General features: G+C 44.2%; 1 protein-coding gene across 3 annotated transcripts; it reads left to right on the top strand.

Moving 5' to 3' along the window:
- Nucleotides 1–3,142: 3,142 nt before the first annotated feature.
- On the top strand, nucleotides 3,143–19,438 carry LAPTM5 (lysosomal protein transmembrane 5). 3 transcript variants are annotated; one of them, XM_065744392.1, is made up of 8 exons: nucleotides 3,143–3,316; nucleotides 8,333–8,426; nucleotides 14,547–14,623; nucleotides 15,232–15,360; nucleotides 15,843–15,965; nucleotides 16,044–16,139; nucleotides 17,957–18,049; nucleotides 18,647–19,438. In XM_065744392.1, the coding sequence occupies exons 1-8, from the start codon at nucleotides 3,236–3,238 to the stop codon at nucleotides 18,719–18,721; spliced, it is 768 nt and encodes a 255-aa protein (XP_065600464.1). In that variant the 5' UTR covers nucleotides 3,143–3,235; the 3' UTR covers nucleotides 18,722–19,438. The 3 variants fall into 3 exon arrangements, with proteins under 3 accessions (XP_065600464.1, XP_065600462.1, XP_065600465.1); XM_065744390.1 differs by having other exon boundaries at nucleotides 3,144–3,316; nucleotides 15,840–15,965; XM_065744393.1 differs by lacking the exon at nucleotides 8,333–8,426 and having other exon boundaries at nucleotides 3,146–3,316; nucleotides 15,840–15,965.
- The last annotated feature ends 1,248 nt before the right edge of the window (nucleotides 19,439–20,686 follow it).

Below are 20,686 nucleotides of genomic sequence, written 5' to 3'. Positions count from 1 at the left end.
AATACATTTCATGTGGAGAAGGTAAAGCAAATCCTGTTTTTACAACTGATGTGTAAATGAAAGATGTTTAAGCAGACCTGTTTTTAAAACCCACTATCGTTTTTAACCATATTCCTCCAAGGATGCTCCAGACATCATTGTGGTTCAATGCAGCATTCAGTTCCCAAGAGGTACTGGGAGATGCAGGGCTCGAAGTTCACGATGCTTTTGGTCCCTGTCTACAGCTTTTTGTTCTCTCTGAGTCTGAAAATACTTCATTTTCATTCTCTATACTGAGGCCACCAGCAAATGATGGCAGCTGGATTTTCCCTCTGTCAGAGACCATCCTGACACGCACTAAAGAAATCTCATTTTTAGCCCAAAGATCACCCACTGAATGAAGACAATCAAAATTGGCATCAGGATATACAAGGTATATATCATGAGAGACCTCAAGGACACAGGATTTAACCACATCCTGCTCTGAGGTCCATTAAAAAACATAGCAACTGTTCACCATCCATCTCCCATTGCTTCCTCTTTTCCCATGATGGTTTTCAGGAGGCTGGGGGCTCCAAAGCAGCACCAAAACACTGGAGTGAGTTCTGTATTTGTAATACCAGGGAGGCTATTGTCCCACTGTGTTCAGCATTGGTGAGGATGCACCTCAAGTGCTGTGTTCAGTTTTGGGCGCATCACTACAAGAAAAACATTGAGCTCTGGAGTGTGTCCAGAGAAGGGCAACAACACGATGGTCTCCAGTTGCACCAGGGGAGGTTTAGGTTGGAAAGTAGGAAAAACTTCTTCTCCCTAATAGTGATGAGGCATTGGAACATGGGTGGAGGTGTTCAAGAACCGTGGAGATGTGGCACTGAGGGACATGACCAGTAGGCATAGTGGAGATGGGTTGACAGTTGGACTAGATAGTCTTGGAGATCTTTTCCAGTCTTTATGATTTTATGATTGAAGTGAGTGGTGTTGGAGGTGCCTGCTGCCTGTCTGTGGAGCCCTGGAGGGATGGTGGCCATTTGGTGTTGGGCTCGGTGCAAGTTCTCCCTGTGGATACACAAGGATCAGAGCAGCATCTCATAAAGGAAGACAGTTTTTAGGCTTGGGGACCTGGTACACACGTTTCCCTGCTGCTGCCATGGTAGCTTTGCCTTTGTATATGAAGGCAAGGAAGATGCAAGAGGTCTCTTGCAGCAGGAGGCCCATAGCTATTCTCTGTAGAAGTAACTTTACTTCCCATCCTGAAAGAAAAAGGCAGAATCTGTAAAAGCACATTCCAGGAAGAAGTAAGACCCAACATATTTCATATGTACTCTGTATATAAAAAAAAAGTATCCTTGAAAACCAGAGCTAGGCAGGTTTGGAGTGGGTTGCAGAAATACAGCTTACAGTGATGGCATCTTTTGCCAACCCTGTAATTTCAGAGTCTATAAATTTCACATTTTCCTTGCAATGCAAACTGAGCAGCCTGGGAATCCACAGGCACCAGATACATGGTGGCTCTCTTCTGGCCAGTGGTGTGGCCACAAACTGGAGTGTTTCTGAATTCACTTCTCACTTTCCCACCTGCCAGCTGGGAGTCAGAAAAGCAGCAAATGTGGGATTGTAATTGCAGTAGGCTCCATCCTGCCTTTGTTTCCTGGGCTTTCTGCAGCCTTCCTGGGGCCCTGACCCAGCAACATCTCATTTGGCAGGTGAACAAGCAATGGGGAAGCTTGGAGTCCCTGAGCTCTTCCATCAAAGGGATGTGATGATGGAGAACTAGAATTAGGCTATGAGGATATAAAATATGTTATACTTCAGTATGGATTCCATACAGAAGTGGAGAAAGAATCTGTGCTGCTAACTTACACTGTGAATGTACTGTCCATGATGAAATATTACTATGAATGTGTGCTGTATGTGGTGAGAAAACCAGAATAGAAGTGGTTGGAATAGGTTAGTCAGAAAAAAATGTTGGCCTCAATACTAGAACTAAAAACAACAGGGACTGAAAGATGTCTGGACGCTCTAATCAGTGGTGTTATCCTTATTCCTATTAAGATATATAGAGAGTCTGTTTTCTTAGTGTCTTAAATTCTCATGTGGAGCTAGCAGTTGGACTCAGTGATTCTTATTGGGTCCCTCCCAACTTGGGATATTCTATGACTCTATGATTCTACAATCTCTGTTGCTATCCAGACATGTACTATGCCATGCTATGCCATCTGAAAAGTTATAAAATTATTTGTGCTTGAGTGGTGGCACCCAGCAGGGGGTTGGAACTGGGTGATGGTTAAGGTCCCTTTCCAACTCAAACCATTCCATGGTTCTATGATGCACTGCAGCACAAGGCTGTGGTCGGGAGCTCATCACCGTAGAACCTTCACGGGCATCCACTCAACCGTGCTGAAGGCTTTCAGTCCACCTCTTCCAGGCATGAGAGGTTCTCTGGAAGCCCACACAGATGTTTACATGGCCAGCTTTAAATTAGAATTCTGATATTGCCAGAACCCCATCCCTGGAGACATAAAGGTTGGGCTGGACCAGGCTCTGAGCACCTTGATAAGCTGTAGATGTTCCTGTTCAGTGCAGGGGGCCTGGACTAGATGGCCTTCAGAAGTTCCTTCCAACTCACATGATCCTGGTTCTATGAAAATACAATTCCACCTCCACTGGACAAACTGCACAGTGGCTGTCACCTGGACCCAGGTCTCACTGCTGCTTCACACTGCTTACCCAAACCAGGAGCAGGTCCATCAGTCTGCTGGCCAAGGACCCCATCCCTGGTGGCTCTACTGCTGCAAACCCACAGAGCAGTGCTACTTGGTATCCGTACTTGCAGGGAGCAGTGACTTTGCTGGCAAGGAACCATCTGCTTCAAGCGCAGGAATTTGGATGCCTCGCTGCAAAAACATTGGGTCAAGTTTGAGGTGACATTCTTGGCCCCCTGCTTTTATCTCTGATGGTTTTTCTAGGACAAAGCCTGCTGCTCCCCTACACCCTGCTCACTACCTGCCCAAAGCAGCTTTGTGCTCACATTTGCCATCAGGGATGTGCAAGCAGTTAAAGATCTGCTAGAAAAGCAACATCAGTTTTTGCTTGCTTTCTTATTGAGAAATCAAAGAACTCATGTGACCATGTAGATGGCTTAACACATTTATAGACCAGGAAGGAAGTTGAACTTCACTGCTTGCTCTGCTCTCCAGTGAGGCAGCTGCTGCAGACCGAACCGCTGTAACTCTCAGCAGCGCAGAGGGATCCCAACATGACTGCCCAAATCAAGCCCCCAAAATGCTGCTTCTTCAACATCAAGACAGCAACTCTTGCTCTGGGAATCTTCCACATGGTAAGTGACAGAACAGGGGATGGAGGGAGACAAGAAAGGGGCATGGGAGCAATGCTTGCAGAAGGTATGAGCATTGCAGATCATGGAGTTCACTGACTATTGACTTTCATGTTTCCCCAAAAACAAAATATTTAAGGTAGATGCACAAAGTGAGAGGTTAGGTGGGATGGGAGGAGTGGGCAGGAAGAAATTTATTACAGTTGGATCTTTTTAAGCTGTTGTCCCCAGCTGTACCCATTGGAGCCCATGGAAACCATCTCTGCTTCCTGATCCATCCCTTGCAGCTTAATGCCGGAGCTCTTACTCATGCAGAGATGCACTTTGTGCAGTTGCCTGGAGCTGTTGGCTGCATCTGGGAAGCACCGAGAACATTCAGGGATGTTTCTTCTCCCATTCAGAGGCGTTTCTCCCCTGATTTGGGCTGCAGCGATGTGCTTTCAGGTGGCTTCACGTCATACTGAGGATGTGGTTTCTTGCACCACAGGCTACACTTAAATCCTTTTGCTGTGCTGGGTGCATGCAGTCACACATTGGGAGCACACAGTGTGGTAACAGCTAATGGGGACCCGGCCTTTCTCCATGCTCAGAAGTGAAGTGAGGGAAACTGTCACCTGCAAGGATGTCCTGGGCATGGATGTGTCATGGTCCCCACAGTGACATGATCCCCACAGTTATTTGGAGTAGCTGGAGCAGGCCAGGCATGCCCTCCCTGTGCCATAGCCCCCTTCTTGCTCACATAAAGCTGAGATCAGGCTCCAGCATGAGGTGTCATAACAGCTTAGACTCCCGTAACACCATCCCTGCATCCATTGATGGAGTATTCACCTCAAGGAATGAAAGGCAACAGGAACTGGAGATGGGTTTAGTTGCTGATTTGGACAGTGGGATAAAGTGAAAGCATTCACAGAAGGATGATTATAGATGATCCTCAATCATCCATGATCACAGAATCATTAGGAACAAAAAGACCTCTAAGGCCATCAAGTCCAACTTCAACCCACCCCCACCATGCCCACTGACCACATCCCTTAGTGACAGATCTCCATGGCTCCGGAACACTCCCAGGGACATTGACTACACCACTCTGTGCAGCCTGTGTCATTAATGGTCACAGAAGATTGCCCCATGCCAACTCAGAATGGCAGAGCAGTATGTGGAAGCCAGGTGCTGCAATGGCATTTTCGAAGCCAAATTTTAATCATTTGGGGACCTCAAAATGTGATGAGATTGCAATTTTATATCCTCCTTTGCCTTCTGTTTTTTGAGCATCTAGGTTACACCCCAAGAAGGCTTCTCATCTTCTCACCACAGACCCAAAGCTCATAATCTCACTGTCTTAAAGAAACAGAAATCAATATCTCTCGTGCGCAGACTCATGACCCCAAGTGACAAAAACTGAACCATATGAAAGCAGAGTTTGCAGCAAAGCACAAGCAATTTCTGATAACCAATTCAACACAGAGCCATTGTGGAGGGATAGTCATGAACTGTTTGAAAAGGGTCCCCTCACAGGAAGTATTCCCAAGGTTTGAAGAGGAAGTGGCAAAATTAAAGGGAGGAAACGCATGACAGGGTGCTATAAGCATGGCACGTGACTCAAGCTGACTGGTGCCAGTAGAGAAACAGAGGCACAGAGAGAAAGAGAAGTAGTCTTTTCTAGCTGGGAGGTGATTCATAAAGAAAAACTCCTTTGTGTTTATCCAAATGCTTCAAAACGAAACACATTTTTCTAACAATTGTTTCACTATAGTGCCAGGAGAGATTCTCAATTTGAACTGGCATTTACTGAAAAAGAATGAGTGGTGCTGGTGGCTGACAGGGAAACCTTCGTTTCCAATGACATAATGTGGAAGATGTATTATTTTGAAAATCACTGCTAGTGTATTGAAGACTCCAATTGAGTTTTGAACAGCAGAACTTTGGGGTGAAGCTTCACCGTGTTCTCAGGAAGGAGATTGCTATTGGATTTCACAGTAGATGATATTTTCATACTGCTTTAAGAGGTAACACAGAAGAATAGCAGCAGCCTTATATTTTTCCTACCTTTTCTCTGTCTTTTTATGATGTTGCTGCAACTCAGCAGAGGGAGGGAGAAGGGAAAGGAAATTTATAACTCAGTGGTGACACGGATGATTTGCCACATCAATACTGTTTGTTTGTATCAATATAAATTATTGCTGTGGGTCCCAGTGATGAATCACAGTGATGTTAGGCGATAGCAACACCATCAAACACAAGCTCTCAGGTTTCTTGGTGATGTCTTGTCCTCCTATAAATTAGATTTGTCTTACTGCTGATCTCTCCACAGACAGCTGACATAAATATGGATGTTCTCAAACAAATGGGAAAAGAGAAGGAGGGGAATGAGGAGGGGACAGTTATGTGATTAGCAAAGCTTCAAGAGATGTCAAGAGATGACTTCAAAGGAAGCATAGAAGAATTTGCCCTCCTGCTCATGGACATAGAGGGACTTCCAAGTTATTTGGTGTCAGCTTCAAGAGCAAAGCCTGGCTGTTGCTTATGTGCATAAGCCAAAAAGCTGCAGTTCATTTGCTACTTGTTCTTAATTAGAGGTAAAGGTCATGGAAAATGGCATCTTGTTAGGTTGACCTGTCACAGCTGAGCTTTGGTACTTCATGAGCAGAGCTCCATCTCTGGCACCTTCCCCACGTCCATCCTTCACTATGGACCTGGTTTGTGTTGGCATGGAGCTGTGCTGTCAGCAGGCTGTGGCTGCCTTGGGATGTTCCCTCATCCTCCCAGAGCATCTCTATTGCATGAAAAGAGAGGAAAAAAGAGGCAGCAGGAAGGAAAAGATAAAATGCTCTGAACCACAACTACCACTTTGAAATTAAAGTAAAAAGATATTAAGTGCTAAAAGTGAAGCATTTACATGAGGCACCATTTGACTTCACAGTGCCAGGTGTCACCACCCTGCATGCACAGAGGTCAGAAACCCTCACAGCACATCAGTGTCCCCACTGACCCCTGCTCATTGCAGGTTCAGGCTCCATGTAAAGCCTGGGTGTGAGAAAATTAACACGTTGCACCAAGGCCACGTGCACACATATAAATAATTTGGAGATTAGTCATGCTGCACAGTTTTCAGCAAAGAAAAAGTACCTGATGCAACCTCTGACAGCAGCTTAACACTGCCACGGCTGCAGCAAATATCCCCCAGGGAATGGGGGCTGCATGCAACACGCTGTTAAGTTTCTGCCTTATAAGATACCATGTTTCTTGCTCAGATTGGCTGCTTTGGGTTAACTGCTCACTGTGCCTCCATCCTGCACTGTTCAGCAATGTCACCAACCTTCCTTCACCTTCTCAGCATCACTGTGGGGCCTCGACCACCTTCTGTTCTCTGCAGGAATAAATGAGGTTGTCACGGGCCAGGCAGGGGAATGCCAAACGCAGAGGTGGATGACGGACGGATCTCTTAGTCATTACTCAGCCCATGGGAGGGAGAGCACAGGAATGGCCCCCAAAGCTTTGTCTCTTACCTAGTTGCAGATCAGCGGCTTTGTATGCAAAATCCCTTATAAATGGAAACTTTAAATCAGGTTTCATTTAAAATATCTTCTCACTAACCTTTCAGCTTATACCTGGTATGGTTATCTGAAATGGGACTGCCATTTTTTTTGTTGCTGGTGGTGGTTTTTCAACACTTGCAAGGATCTCAGGACCTCTTTTTCTCTATTGTTCCTGTGATAGGCACTGGAGATGGTTCTTTGTGCTGAACCTTTGGCTCTGGCTGTAAATTCATCAGGGATTCCATTTCTTGCTCTCACAACTATCTTTCAGGAAACATATGGGTGCTTTGGGCTCAGGTCTTCTGCTTTTCTTCACTTAACAGAAGCCTGAAAAAGCAATTTCTTCCTCAGTTTCCCACACTGCCATTTGAGGAGATTGACCAGCAGCAGCAACAAGGAAAGTGAAATCTCCTGGGGAGTGGATGCTCCTCAGAAATGAAGGACTCCAAGGACATCCAGGTCTTCTGGAAATAGAATAGCTCATAGCAAAAGAAAGTTCATGGATTTACTTCTGGGGATGGTTTTTGTCTTCTCCAGCTTACGCAGACGATGAGAGAGGCTGCATTCAGTTCCTGTCTTTGCCACATAGCAGTGCCCTCCTAAATTTGCTTCCTTATTTGTGGCCCAATGCAAAGTCTTTCCCTCTGTGCATCTTTCTTTTGCCTGCAATACCTACTGTAGCATCTGACTCTCTGTAGATCTTGTATTACATCTTGAATCACAGATCTACCAAAGACAAAACAAATCATCTCTTCTACTTGCTTAACTGTTTTTTCTCATCTCCCTCACTTGCTTCTTTTTTCACTGTTGCCCATAAACAAAGTTTGCAAACAGGAGCACAACCACAACAGTTCAGTTTCCTCCTTGCCTGCATCACTTCTTAAAGCAAGTGTTAACACAGAAGGCTGTGGCAGCTGCTCTGGACAACTTGTTTCAGCTACACAGTACCACACTTGTGCTGATCATTGTGTCAGACACAGACTTCGTTCCTTCATCATCACAGTGTTCCAGGCACCTCCTGTGCAGAGCAGACAAATACTTTCCCCCACTCACCTCTTACCAATGACCTCTTCTTCACTGATGGTCCTTTTGTCAATGCTTCAAGCACGTAGATTATGTGCTCCCAGTGCTGGTCTCAGTGGAGTCATGGTGTTATGTTTGCACCATTTTTTATATTTTCTTTGGTGAGAAGTGAGGCAAAAAAGATTCACTTGGGTTCAGTGTGGGGGGAAATAAAAAAACAACCACATTTGGAAGTTTTTCAAGTAAAAGAAGGAAAATGATAATTTTGTCAGTGAAACAGTAAGCTAGACTTACAGAAGGGTCTTAATTTTTACTGCATTTCTTTTTGCACTTCAAAGTGCTATTGGAAAGCCACCCTGCACTTAGGACTGCATCCACTTCATGCTCCTTGGAAACAGATCTGTCAAAAGCGAGTTGGTCTGCAGTGGTCTGCATTGTGCCTTTTGCCTTTGTTCTCTAGGTAATGAGCATTTTGCTGATGATCGAGTATTCCCTGGAAGTGGCAAGTGGGAAGGGCTACTGCAAAGACCTGAGCAAGGATTACTACAGAATTGGTAGGTGTTTGGGATGCTGGAAGGTAGCAGGGGGCATTGGGGTCCTACATTGGTTCCCCTTTCTTTTATGTTCCTCTTTTGTTAAGATTTGTAAACACCATCAATATCACCTTGTCCATCCCTAACACATCTCCACCATCCCACTGACCATGTCCCTCAGTGCCACATCTCCACGTTTCTTGAGCACCTCCAGCCATGGTGACTCCATCACTTCCCTGGCCAGCCTGTGCCAATGCCTTTCCCACTACAGTCCCTTTGCCCCCACGTCCCTGGTGGCTTTGGCATGACATGAGTTGTCTGCAAGAAGCAGCCAGGTTGTTGCATATCTCACACACCGTCCCAAGCATCACATTTGTCAAAACTGATTGAATTCCTACTCACATGAGGTAAGACAGAACAAAAGAAAATTTTAAAATTTAAAAGAAAACAGCTCCCCCAACCTCAAATACTACTTAACCAGAAAAAATTTGCATGAAGCTCTTTGGGGACAACAGATGCAGGGTGCTTTTTCCTTTTCTTAGTCACTTTCTGATGTAAAACCACAGGTTGAGATAACCCTTCTGCACTGTGCTCAGAAAGGCGGAAACTGGAGTCCTCCACCCTGCCGTGTCTCACCCTACAAAGTCATGAGGAGCCCCATAGGAAAAAAGCCCCCAGCAGCAAGGATTTACCTGTCCCTTACTTTACAGTGTTTCCTTCCCCACGCTGCAGAAATGCACAGAAAGTGCAGGAAAAGTCTGGGTGGGTTGGAGGCAACTCAGTACCTAACTTGCATGATGAGTGCTTTTGAAAATGCTTTCTTCAGAGGTTCCCCCTTCCACTTTGTTCCTCTTTCTAAGTGTTTCAGAGGTCTCTGCTTGGGAGATGGAGAGCACTCTAATTATATTTGGAATAAACAGTGCAACTCTTATATTTCCAAAAACTATCAGAGAAAAAAGGCAGCCACGCAATAGGAAAAGTTCAATTTGATTTCAGAACCTAGATGGAAGAGCTTGAGAACAATGTGGGGAGAGGTTCTGTGGACATCCTCAGCATACTCTGCTCTATTTGTAGATGATAGAATCAAAGAATGACTTAGGCTGGAAGGGACTTCATCAAGATCCAGCCCCCCCTGCCACAGGCAGGGTTGCCAACTGTTTGATCAAGTACTAGATCAGGTTGCTAAGGATCTCATCCAGCCTGGCCTTAAAGACCTCCAGAGATGGGGCATCCACAACCTCCATGGGCCACCTGTTCCAGCACCTCATCACCCCCCCAGTGAAAAAAATTCCCCCTGGCATCTAATCTAAATCTTCCCTCCTTTAGTTTAAAACCACTCCCTCTTGTCCTATCACTATCTATCATCGTAAAAAGTTGATTTCCCTCCTGTTTATAATCTCACTTTAAATACAGGAAGGCCATAGTTATGTTTCCCAACAGCCTTCTCTTCTCCAGACTAAATAAACCGACCTCCCTCAACCTGTCTTCATAGGAGAGTGTCTTCAGCCTTCCTCTGAACCCTCTGCAAAAGCTCCACTTCCTTCCTGTGTTGGTGTCTCCAGACCTGGACACAATAGTGCAGATGGGGCCACACAAGGGCAGAGTAGAGGGGGACAATCCTCTCCCTACCCTGCAGCCACCCCTCTTCTGACACAGCCCAGGATACCATTGGCCTTCTGGGCTGCAAGTATACAATACTCACGTTAAGTTTTTAATCTACCAGGAAACCTAAGTCCTTCTTTGCAGGAATGATGTTAAAGTGTTCTTCTCCCAGTCTGTATACATAATTGGGATTACCCCGACCCAAGTGCAAAACTTTGCTTTGCTGAACCTCATTACATTCACATGGGCCTATCTTGTGAGTTTATCAAGGTCCTTCTGGATGACATCTCTTCCTTCTGCTGTTATCAACTGCACTACTCAGCTTCTTGTCATCAGCAATCAGCTGAGAATACACTCGATCTCATCATCTACATCAATGGTAAAGATGTTAAAGAGCACCAGTCCCAAGACAGATGTCTGGGGGACACCACTTGTCACCACCTCTACCTGGACATAGAGCCATTGACCACCATACTTTGACTGAGGTCATTCAATCAATTCAACCAATTCAACCAATTCATTCAACCATTTCCTGATCCACTGAGTAGTCCACCCTTCAAATCCATAGCTCTCCAATTTGAAAATAAGGATGTTGTGGGGGACCTTGTCAAAGGCCTTGCAAAAGTCTTGGTAGATGGCATCAGTTGCCCTTCCTTTGTCCACCAATGCCATCACTCCACCATAGAAGACCACCAGATTGGTCAGGCATGACCTTCCCTCACTGAAGCCATGCTGGCTGTCTCAGATCACCTGCTTATGTGCCTTCACATGTCTTCCAGGAGTATCTGTTCCATGATATTCCCAGGCACAGAGGTGAGGCTCGCCAGTTTGTAGTTACTCAGGTCCTCCTTCCTCCCTTTCTTAAAAATGGGAGTGATGTTTCCCTTTATCCAGTCACTGTGAACTTTGCCTGACAGCCACAACTTTCTGAATCTGATGGAGAGCAGCTCGGCAACCACATCAGTCAGCTCCCCTAGGACCCTGGTGTCAACAGTTTATGAACTGGTTCAGCCTGGTTCTGTGATGATTGGGGTGGGGGACCCACGAGCCCACAACCTAGGGAAGGGGAAGGGGAAAGGGAAAAGGGAGATGGGCCTAAAACAAAACAGCAGCAACGATCTGAGGAGGAAAGCTAATTTACTAAATAAGATATCAGAAACCAAACCAACACAATATAATACAATATAATTGGAATTAAAGCTAATAAATCAAATAAAAAGAGTGTCCAATAGACTGAAGGCCTTATGCTAAACGCTGAAGGCAAGACAGCAGTGAGCACCCACTGCTGAGTTGATCCCCAAAAGAAACAGTTTTTATCTTTCCCTCTGAGTGGAAAAAAGTAAAAATACAAAGCAATACAAAGTCCTCTGGGGAACATAGTTCTTGTCTTCTTAGACAGGTATATCCAGAACTATCAATGATCCACAGAGCTGGAGCATTAACTCTTTACTTCTCAATGCACTACATGATGTTATGATGTGGAATACCAATACCAAAAATCATAAAACCATGACACCTGGGATGCATGCCATCTGGCCCCATGAACTTGTACACAGTCATTCTCATGAGGCAGTCTTGGACTTGCTCTGCCCTTTCTGTCAGGGACAGTTTGCTCCCCCAGCCCACACCAAGAGTTTCACGGATGAAACTGATCCCTCCCAGACTGAAGATATGTAGAGCTAACATTGTAGTCATGGCTCAAGAATATAAACAATGCTAGGTTTCCAACTATGAATGATAGAGGAGGAAAAAATACAGATGGCTCTTTATAAGCAATTACAGTTCACTCAAGATGTATGTTTTGCTACCTTAAAAAGAGAGATTGGGATGGGTCCTGATTTTCATGGGAATAGTAAGAGAGAGGAAGGAGAATTGGGATTCTTTTTTTTCCTTTTCTGTGACAAAAAGAATGACAGGATCAGCAGCCTTTAGAAGTGCTCTGTAGCAGACTCTCCTTCCTACCTTGATTTACAAGATGCTGCAGGCAGGGTAGCACCGAGAGCACCCCTCTGAAAGCTGCTTTTTAGTAAAAGCTGATCAAGAGATTAGTAGTTTTACTAAACATCTACATTTTTAGTAAAAAAAAATTAAAACAGGAAGAATATCCAATATCTTCTCTATCATCATGCCTTTGAAGATGACTCATAGTGGGGCCAGTGTCAAGACAATAATTGGTTCAAAGCAAGTCTAACTTCAGCACCTGATATTTAAGAAATAGCACAAGATTAATCTGGCCAGCCAGAAGAAAGAGAAGACAAACTGCCATGTGGCATTTTGGGGCATTCAGTTGCAATTTGGAAGAATCAGGTTCACATCTCTATGCTCTGTAAAACCACAGCATTATGAGTCCTGCTTGCATTTCCCAAGGCAGTTTATTGGGTCATAAAACAGAAAGGAGTTCCTCTGCATTCATTGGAAATATCACAAGTCTCTCTAGGCTCCTCCTGGCTACATACAGGACATAAATCCTGATGTGATGTTAATCAAATATAGACATTTGGTAAATAAACTCTCTGTTTTTCTGGGTTTTTTTCTTTCTTTTTTGTTTGTTTGTTTTGTTTTTGGTTTGGTCTGGGTTGGTTTTTTGTTTGTTTGTTTGTTTGTTTTTCTTTTTGGGGGGTGGAGGTGTTGGGGAAGAGGGCTTATTTGGTTAGCACTAACTAACAGCATTTCTTGCTGGCAGTGCAGATGTCCAGCACAGCTCTGCAGAGCGTCTGCCATATGGCTCCATTCTGGTGATACTACCAACCCAAGGGAAATGGCATTTTCTTCATAGCACATATGAGCTCCTTCTCATGAAATTCCCTGGGATCTCTGGGACACTCAGGTCATCTCAGGCTTGGTACAACAAAAAAAATCACAGAAAAGTTGAGACTGGAAAGGACCACTTGGGATCCCTCAGTACAACTCCCTTGCTTCAAGCAGTCACCTAAACCACACTGCCCATGTTCATATCCAGGTGGGTTTAAATATCTCCAGAGAAGGATACTCCACCACCTCTCTTGACAACCTGTTCCAGGGCTCAGTCTTGGGTCTAGATCTCTTGAAGCAGAAAACTGAAAAAGCTGATATGTAAAAATTTCCAATGGATACACAGTGCAAAGCCTACTAAGGTATTTGAGCCCTCGATCCCCCAAATGCAGGTATTATAAACCTGAGCAAAAACTAAATGCTACTCTCATGGAAGGTGTTGAATTCTTTCTTTAAGAAATATGGTAAAGATAAACATACAACTTAGTCCTAAATTACAGTTTAGTCCTATATTTGGACATTTTCTGGGGCCCCTTAAGTAAAATAGTCAAACATTCATCCTACAGAAGTCAACTAGACATGGAGGTAAGTACTGAAGGGACTTAAAAAATACTTTCTTACATTTTTGAGCCTTGGACACTGGGCATGGAAAGAGCTTGTAAGTCATGCTGAGCCTCCAGCTCCAGCGACCCCATTAAATTCTGGTCCTGGTAGGCGCCTCAGCACTCTGCCAGCCCTGGTGTGGTATTTCAGGTGGCACTTGGCCTTTACAATAGGCCCTGTGCTCCCATCCCGTGTAGGGTTTGCTTATGGACTCTGTAGATTAATCTAGGCCCATGCTTGGGAAGTTCAGCTGGGCAATTAGCCTGCAGAGGCAATGGCCAACTGTCTAATTAATTAGCAAACCTAAAGCATGAAGCCAGACTGAAAGAGTCTGAAAAATTCAGCTGACTTGAGTGAATCTGAGGGAATATCCTGCTAAAGAGAGAAACTCTCTGTGATGGGTGGTTTTGGGAGGATAATCAGGGAAAGTTGTTTCAGGCAGCTGGGTCTTAGTGAGACTAGGACTGTCTGCAAAGGTTGAGATCTTTATTAAGCACCTCTTTATCTGGAGTTCATTATGGCCTTTTGTTTCCTGTGCACCCAATCTCAGCCTTGTCCTCCTGCTGCTGAGGTGGGTTTGGTTTTCTTGAGCTCTCCCCCATGCAAACTATAATCAGCATATTCTGTGGCACAGCCCTCAATCCATTCTCCTCTGTTCTCTTTTTGGGCTTGGTTTTCCTAAGTCTCCTTCTGTGTTTCAGTTCTCATTCTGTTAAGGCTAAAAATACATATATTTATATCAGTGTATTCAACAAGATATAAGTAAAAGCAAAGTTCCCTTGTTTCTCCTCACATCTGTTTTTTTTTTTTTTTTTTTTTTTTGGGGGGGTGGGGTTAAGGAGTGTGTTGCATTCTGCAGATATAGAGAGTAGATAGAGGCAAGGTATTTCACACTGCGTCTCTATGGTCCATACCACTGTTGAGTGGTTGAATCTTCTTCCCTGCTTGAGTATCTCCAAGATCTCTCCACAGCTTTTCCTGTAGATTAATTTATCCAAGTCTCAAAATAATTTCCTGATCAGGGTTATTGATCATTACCTGAAACTTCACTGCCTCTTTTCATTTTGTTTTATTTTATTATCACAGCTCAAGATATTTAAAACTTTGATCCCATTTGCCTGAAGGGGGGACATGGACATTAGGCTCCAACTTCTAGTAATCTGAAATTAATTTTGTGACTTTTAGCTGACGTCACCACCAGTTTCCTGTTGATCATCATGCTGTTTATCATCAGTTTCAACCTCCTCTTTGGAGTGGTGAAGGTACGTTCTCCACAAATGTCATTTAGCTGCTTGCTGAGGGCTCTTAGATGCTCACTGAAAGTGCTGAGGTGTGACCACAATTATGTCAGCCCCACCAAGACTGAGGGACATTTAAATCAAGACTTTTTTGTTGTGTTGTGGGGTGGAAATTCTCTTATTTGGATATGTTGCTCTATAGCCTCGTTTCTGTACTCTTATATAGGTCAGTTCTCGCAAGGGAACCATAACTCCCCTATTACATGAGTATTCCCTTCCAGTTTCTGGAGGAGAAATGACCATGCACTGATCTGGGAACCCAGCTTTCTTTGTAGCAGAAATCTTGGGGCAGCTGAACAATTAATGGGAGCTGATATAATGGGATCAAATATCAAGGTCATGTAGTGAAAGTTCAAAGAAACTTTCATTGCGGAGTGAAAAAAAAATTAAAATCAATATTGATGCCCTTCAGTGTTGCTAAAGCAACATGGTCATCACAATATCTAGAATTAGATGCAGAAATTCCAGCAGAGATGCTGTTCTTGTAGTAATTTAACGTCATTTTAGGTACTGATGGCTAGGCTCATTCTCTTATTCAGAACAGAAATAACTTGCATTGATTTTTCTCACAGAAGAGGGAGCGTCTCCTGATCCCGTTCCTTGCTCTACAAGTCATGGACTTTCTCCTCAGCCTCCTAACAATGTTCAGTTCCTACATACAAGTTCCAGCAATGGTTTCAGTGTCAGCCCTCAGACACACGGTAGGTAACAGCTCATGTCAGAATGTTTTTTGATGGGATGGCTTTTCATGATGAAACTGCTCCTAGAGTGGCTGCAATAGTTGGGAGTTAAAAGGTCCACAAGGGCAACTGGTGACAGCTGGGACAACACTGGGTTTCCCACGTCCTGATGGTTTTATTTTCTGTCTCAGGGCTCTGGGGAGTTATTTTTGAGATAAGTTAGGAACATCACTACATCAGGTAGAGTCTTCTTCAGAGGATCTGGTAGAAACCAACCCAACAAGATGATTTGCTCAATATTATGGTTTGTATAAACAAATTAAACCATAGAATGGCTTAGGTTGGAAGGGACGTTAAATAACATCGAGCCCCAAGCCCTAGATAGCTTAGGCTGTAAATGACAACAAAGCACAAGCCCATGTAAACAGGGAAAATCTTTAGAGGTGTCACTGTCTTGTAGTCATAACCAAAACCCTGTCCCCTGCCCTTTGTCTGTGCAGCAGGAACACCTGAAGATCCCTTTCCTGGCTCTGCAGCTGCTGGACTTCTGTCTGAGCATCCTGACCCTCTGCAGCTCGTACATGGAAGTGCCCACCTACCTCAGCTTCAAGTCTGCAGACAACAGGGTAGGTGGTGAGCATGTTGTGTGACCCTTGCAGAGGGGACGTGTGTTTGACTAAGACCCCCTCTCCCTCTTTTCACAGGGCTTTTTGCCAGCCCTGGAGAAGTTACCAACAGAGGAATATGCCAAAGTGATGGTCACCTTCACTGTTGCGTTCATTGCTGTCCTCTTCTTGAAGGTAAATGGCTGCAGGGTGTGGTGAGCAGTGAGGGCTGAAAGGAAACTTTGCTGCCCAAGGGATAGGAGGAAGTGGTTTTACTTCTCTCTCAAATCTGCCAAAGCCTTAGAAAGCCACTTGGGTCTTCCCTTGGGTGCAATTGGAGCTATGCTACAGTGAGGGTCTGATAATCTGATCACTCTTAGGATTCTGGGGATGTGAGTTATAAACCAAGCTTTCCCTGTATTTGAGAACTATGCCTGGCCATTCATCTCTACAAGGATAAGATGTTTGAAAACAAATGGGAAATTCTTCTGCTATTGTGTGACAAAATCAATGAGGTTGTTAAGCAGCAGGTTGGATCTTACACTTGGGTGTTGCTGTGTCTGTACTGACGCAAACTGAGTTATGCAATCAGATATCCTCAAACTGAATTAAAAGCAATGAACCACTGGGTTCTGCTTACATCTTAGAAAACTGCACCATGGGAGATCTTCTGCACAGTGAGAGGGTTTCTGCTCTTCTTGCTTCAATGGATCAGAGAACAGATTTTTCACTGAGGGGTTTCAAAAAGAAAACTCTATCTCCCCAGGTAGAGAGCAGATTCTGCACAGTGACAATTGCTACTCATTAGCTGGAAAGCATTTTTTTTTACTTAGACTCTTCCCAGGTGGCCTAAACAGTGTGGAATGGAGAGTCCTGTGCAATCACTACAGATGTGACTTCAGCATACCTTAATATTTGCATAAACTGAGCAATAAGAGTGGAGGTAACTCTGCAACCCAGCTGGCAGTGTGACCTGGAAAATCAGTTGTTTTGAATTTTCTACAGGGTTAGCTGTAACATGAAGTACATATATTGTCCTTTGTTTAAATTTGTTTGGAAATTCGTTAGGAGTTGAGTGTGCTACAGTTTGTATGATAGCTTCATTGTATTTCATGTTTGCTCTTCTATATGAAGAGGCTTTTGGAATGGGAAGGTTTTTGCAGTATTCCCTGAAGGTGGTCAAAGCTTGGCTTTACCTCCTCATCTCCATAAGTCTATTTGAGAGACAGATTCCTTCGACTCAGATACTCCATTCCTTGTTCTCATTCTTTGTCTTGGCTTTGTATCAAGGCAAACAGTCCTCATTGTTCTGGGAAATCCTAAGCTACAGAACTTGTTCTTGGGACATACAACTGCTTTTCAAGTACAGCCTTATGCCAATAAAAATAAGAGGCACATGACTTCACCTCACTACACAGCGGAGGGAAAATATTTATTTCATACGGAATGTTTCACAGGCCTTGCTTATTTTCTTGTGCCACAATCTGTCAATCGATCCATTTTTCTCAGAAAATCTCTCCGTTTACTGCTTCGTGTAACTTCATGAGGTGCAAGGCAGGCCTGTCAGGAAAGTGTAACTAATGAAAACATGAAGTTTTCTTGAATGAGCCTTCTTTTGAGGTCAGTCCTAGTTGACAAGTGGGCCTTGGGTCTCTGGGAGGAGGATGCTGTACCCATCCATGTTTTTCCAAGACATAGCCTACTCAGAAAAATAACATGAAAATTGACATATTTTCTTTTCCTGCATGATGACATTGGGCACTCAGCAGCCTTAAGCATGTGCCTACAGTCCAATTGACTTCAAACCAGTGTGCTGCTCTGAGCAGACAGAGTTGCCACCCTTCCAATGAAGATCAGGACAGTCTGACTTAAGGCCTTGGAATGTGTGGTGTCAGGCTTCTCCCAAGGCTTTCACCTCAAGAGAAGGATGATGGCAGGACGATGGCAAACACAGGAATGCTCTTGTTGACTTGTAGTGCCAAGGCAGACTTCCCTTTCCTTTTCCTTTTCAGGCCTATATGTTCAAGTGTGTCCTGAGCTGCTTTAAGTATATCAAAGCCTGTAAGAGACAGGAGGTGAAAGCTGACACACAAGCAGTTGAAAAGGTGAGTGAAGACTGCTTTAGATTTCTACCATGAAAAGTCATGATTTAGATGGTGAGATGCTTGATGATGCTTATGTTTGCTCCTTTGGTGGTATGAGAAACAGTTTAACAACTCAAATGTGCATTAAAGGGTATTAATAATCAATTCCCAATTATAAAATTCCTCCAAATTTACTCCTTTGTAAAACCTTGCAAAGGTGACTGTATTTGCAAGGAGGCGGATACTCAGACTTCTGGCAAAGTAAATAAATGGGCATATATCACACTTAATCTCTGACTGGAAAATGTGTTTTTAATTTCAGATCAACTTTCATTTCCATGCCTAATACTGCCACTCATGTTTCAAATTATGTTTGTCTTCACCTTTTGATGGATCAGTGTCTGAGAAATGTGGCGTATCACCCTTCATTTTAATGAATGTCCTTACCTACATTATTGATGATGTCCAGTAGTAGCATCCAACCGCTCTGACACAAAAAAGAGAAATTTAAGACCTTCCAAAAATGAGAGATTCTTGAGAAAAGGAAACATATCCAAGCTCAAGTCCATTTGAAATCCTTCCTGTATCCAAAGCATGAGTAATGGTCTTCTCTTTCAGGTTGTGCTGCCATCTTACGAGGAAGCCTTGGAGTTGCCTTCCAAGGAATGCCCACCACCCTATGTGGCAGTTTAAGCTCTACTCATGGAGAGGAGATATCTGTTCTGCTGTTGGTGCCTCCTACCCCTTCTGTCAGAAATTCAGCCTCACTGAGAAGTCCTTACTTTAAAGCAGCATCAAGCTTGTTACACTCCAGCTCACTTTATGAGTCTATGAAGAGCAGTAATGAACCACTGGAGCTGATGCCTCATTCCACACTGGCAGTTTTGAGCTAGTACTACTGAGTCACAGGGCCGATTTTAATAAACTTGGCACCAGGCATTCTAGAGATTCCCATCACTGGGCTCTGACATCTGCCAGGCATTTGGCCTGGATCCCTTGGTAGGCTTATTTACCCCAGCAGGATGCTGTTTCTTATCTGTCTTACATCTCTAACCCAGCAGCTGAGGCATTCAAGAAGTAGAATGAGGGAAAAAACAAGCAATAACCTTTTTCTGCTTTCTGAGGTAGCCCAACCCTGAAGTATACTATGCTTACTAGCATCTTTTAATGAGGACCTAAGGGAAAGGAGTTAGCAAAAGAATGAAGTTCTCAACAACACACTCCTATTCTATCTGCTTATGATCATGATTGAGTTTGTACTCCAGCATAAAAAACATGCTAGAATTGTGACTGTGTTGCTCTGCCATTTCATATCAAAGAGTTTGCTTTCTTTTTTAGTTTTTATTTTTTGGCTTCTAATGGGACTTGAAAGATGAGTTCCCATAATAAAAAACCTCTTATCAGCTTCAATCTTTTACTTTCTGATTTCTGAAGGAGTGGCAACTCATGGCCCATGGTGACTGCACAGGCCAGTCTGTGTAAGTGATGGTGAAGGATGTTGCTGATGATTGATAGCTGGTATTTAGTATCTGCATACTTTTTTGTATGGGTCCATGCTTTTTAAAAAGCTTAATTTGCTCAACAGCAACTATTCCAACAACATCTACATTGTAAGACAAAGTGTGGGATTCTTGTTCTGCTCTGAAACTTCAATGAATGACTTCCCAATGTTCTTTTCATTTGACAACTAAATGAGATGGTGATGATAATGATGTTGACCACATACTTGAGCTGCTTTTCACTGTTGAAAAAGTGATTTCCTTGGTTATACTCCTGAAAAACAGGCTGAATGCTGATGTGATCAGTGTGATCATAGAATCATAGAATCCTTAGAGTTTGAAGGGACCTTTAAAGGTCATCTAGTCCAACTACCCTGCAATGAACAGGGGCATCCACAGCTCCATCAGGTAGCCCAGGACTGATCCAGCCTTGCCTTGAAAGTCCCCAGGGATGGAGCACCCACCACATCTCTGGGCAACCTGTTCCAGTGCCTCACTGTGAAAGATTTTTTCCTTATGTCTAACCTAAATTTCCCCTCTGTGAGCTTGAAGCCATTTCCCCTTGTTCTGTCACCACAGACTCTGCTAAGGAGTCTGTGCCCTTCTTTCCTGTAGCTGCCCTTTGGATACTGACAGCCTGCTCTCAGGTCACCTCGCAGCCTTCTCTTCTCCATGCTGCACAGCCCCAGCACTCTCAGGATGAGTGTTCTCATAGCAGAGGTGTTCCACTCCTCAGATCCTTTCTGTGGCCCTTCTCTGGACGTGCTCCAACAGCTCCATGTCCCTCCTGTACTGAGCACTCCACATCTGGATGCAGTGCTCCAGATGAGGTCTCACAGTGCAGAGCAGAGGGCAGGAGCACCTTCCTCGACCTTCTGGCCACAATTCTTTTAATGCAGCCCAGGATATAGTTGGATTTCTGGGCTGCGAGGGCACATTCCTGGCTCAAGTTTAGCTTGCAATCCATCTGTGTCCCCACGTCTTTTTTGGCAGGGCTGTGCTCAATCCTTTTATCCCCCAGCTTGTACTGGTAATGGGGGTTGCCACTACCCAGGTGCAAGATCTTGCACTTGGATTTGTTGAACCTCATGAGGTTCACCTGGGCCCACTGCTCAAGTCAGTCTAGATCCCAGTGGATGGCATCCCATCCCTCATATCT

The sequence above is a fragment of the Cyrtonyx montezumae genome, unplaced genomic scaffold, assembly GCF_038088225.1.
Source record: "Cyrtonyx montezumae isolate F1298 unplaced genomic scaffold, pur_monq_1.0 scaffold_31, whole genome shotgun sequence".
In the NCBI taxonomy this organism is placed as follows: Eukaryota; Metazoa; Chordata; class Aves; order Galliformes; family Odontophoridae; genus Cyrtonyx; species Cyrtonyx montezumae.
Note: the sequence above shows the minus strand (reverse complement) of the source record. Positions and strands in the feature narration are given on the sequence as shown.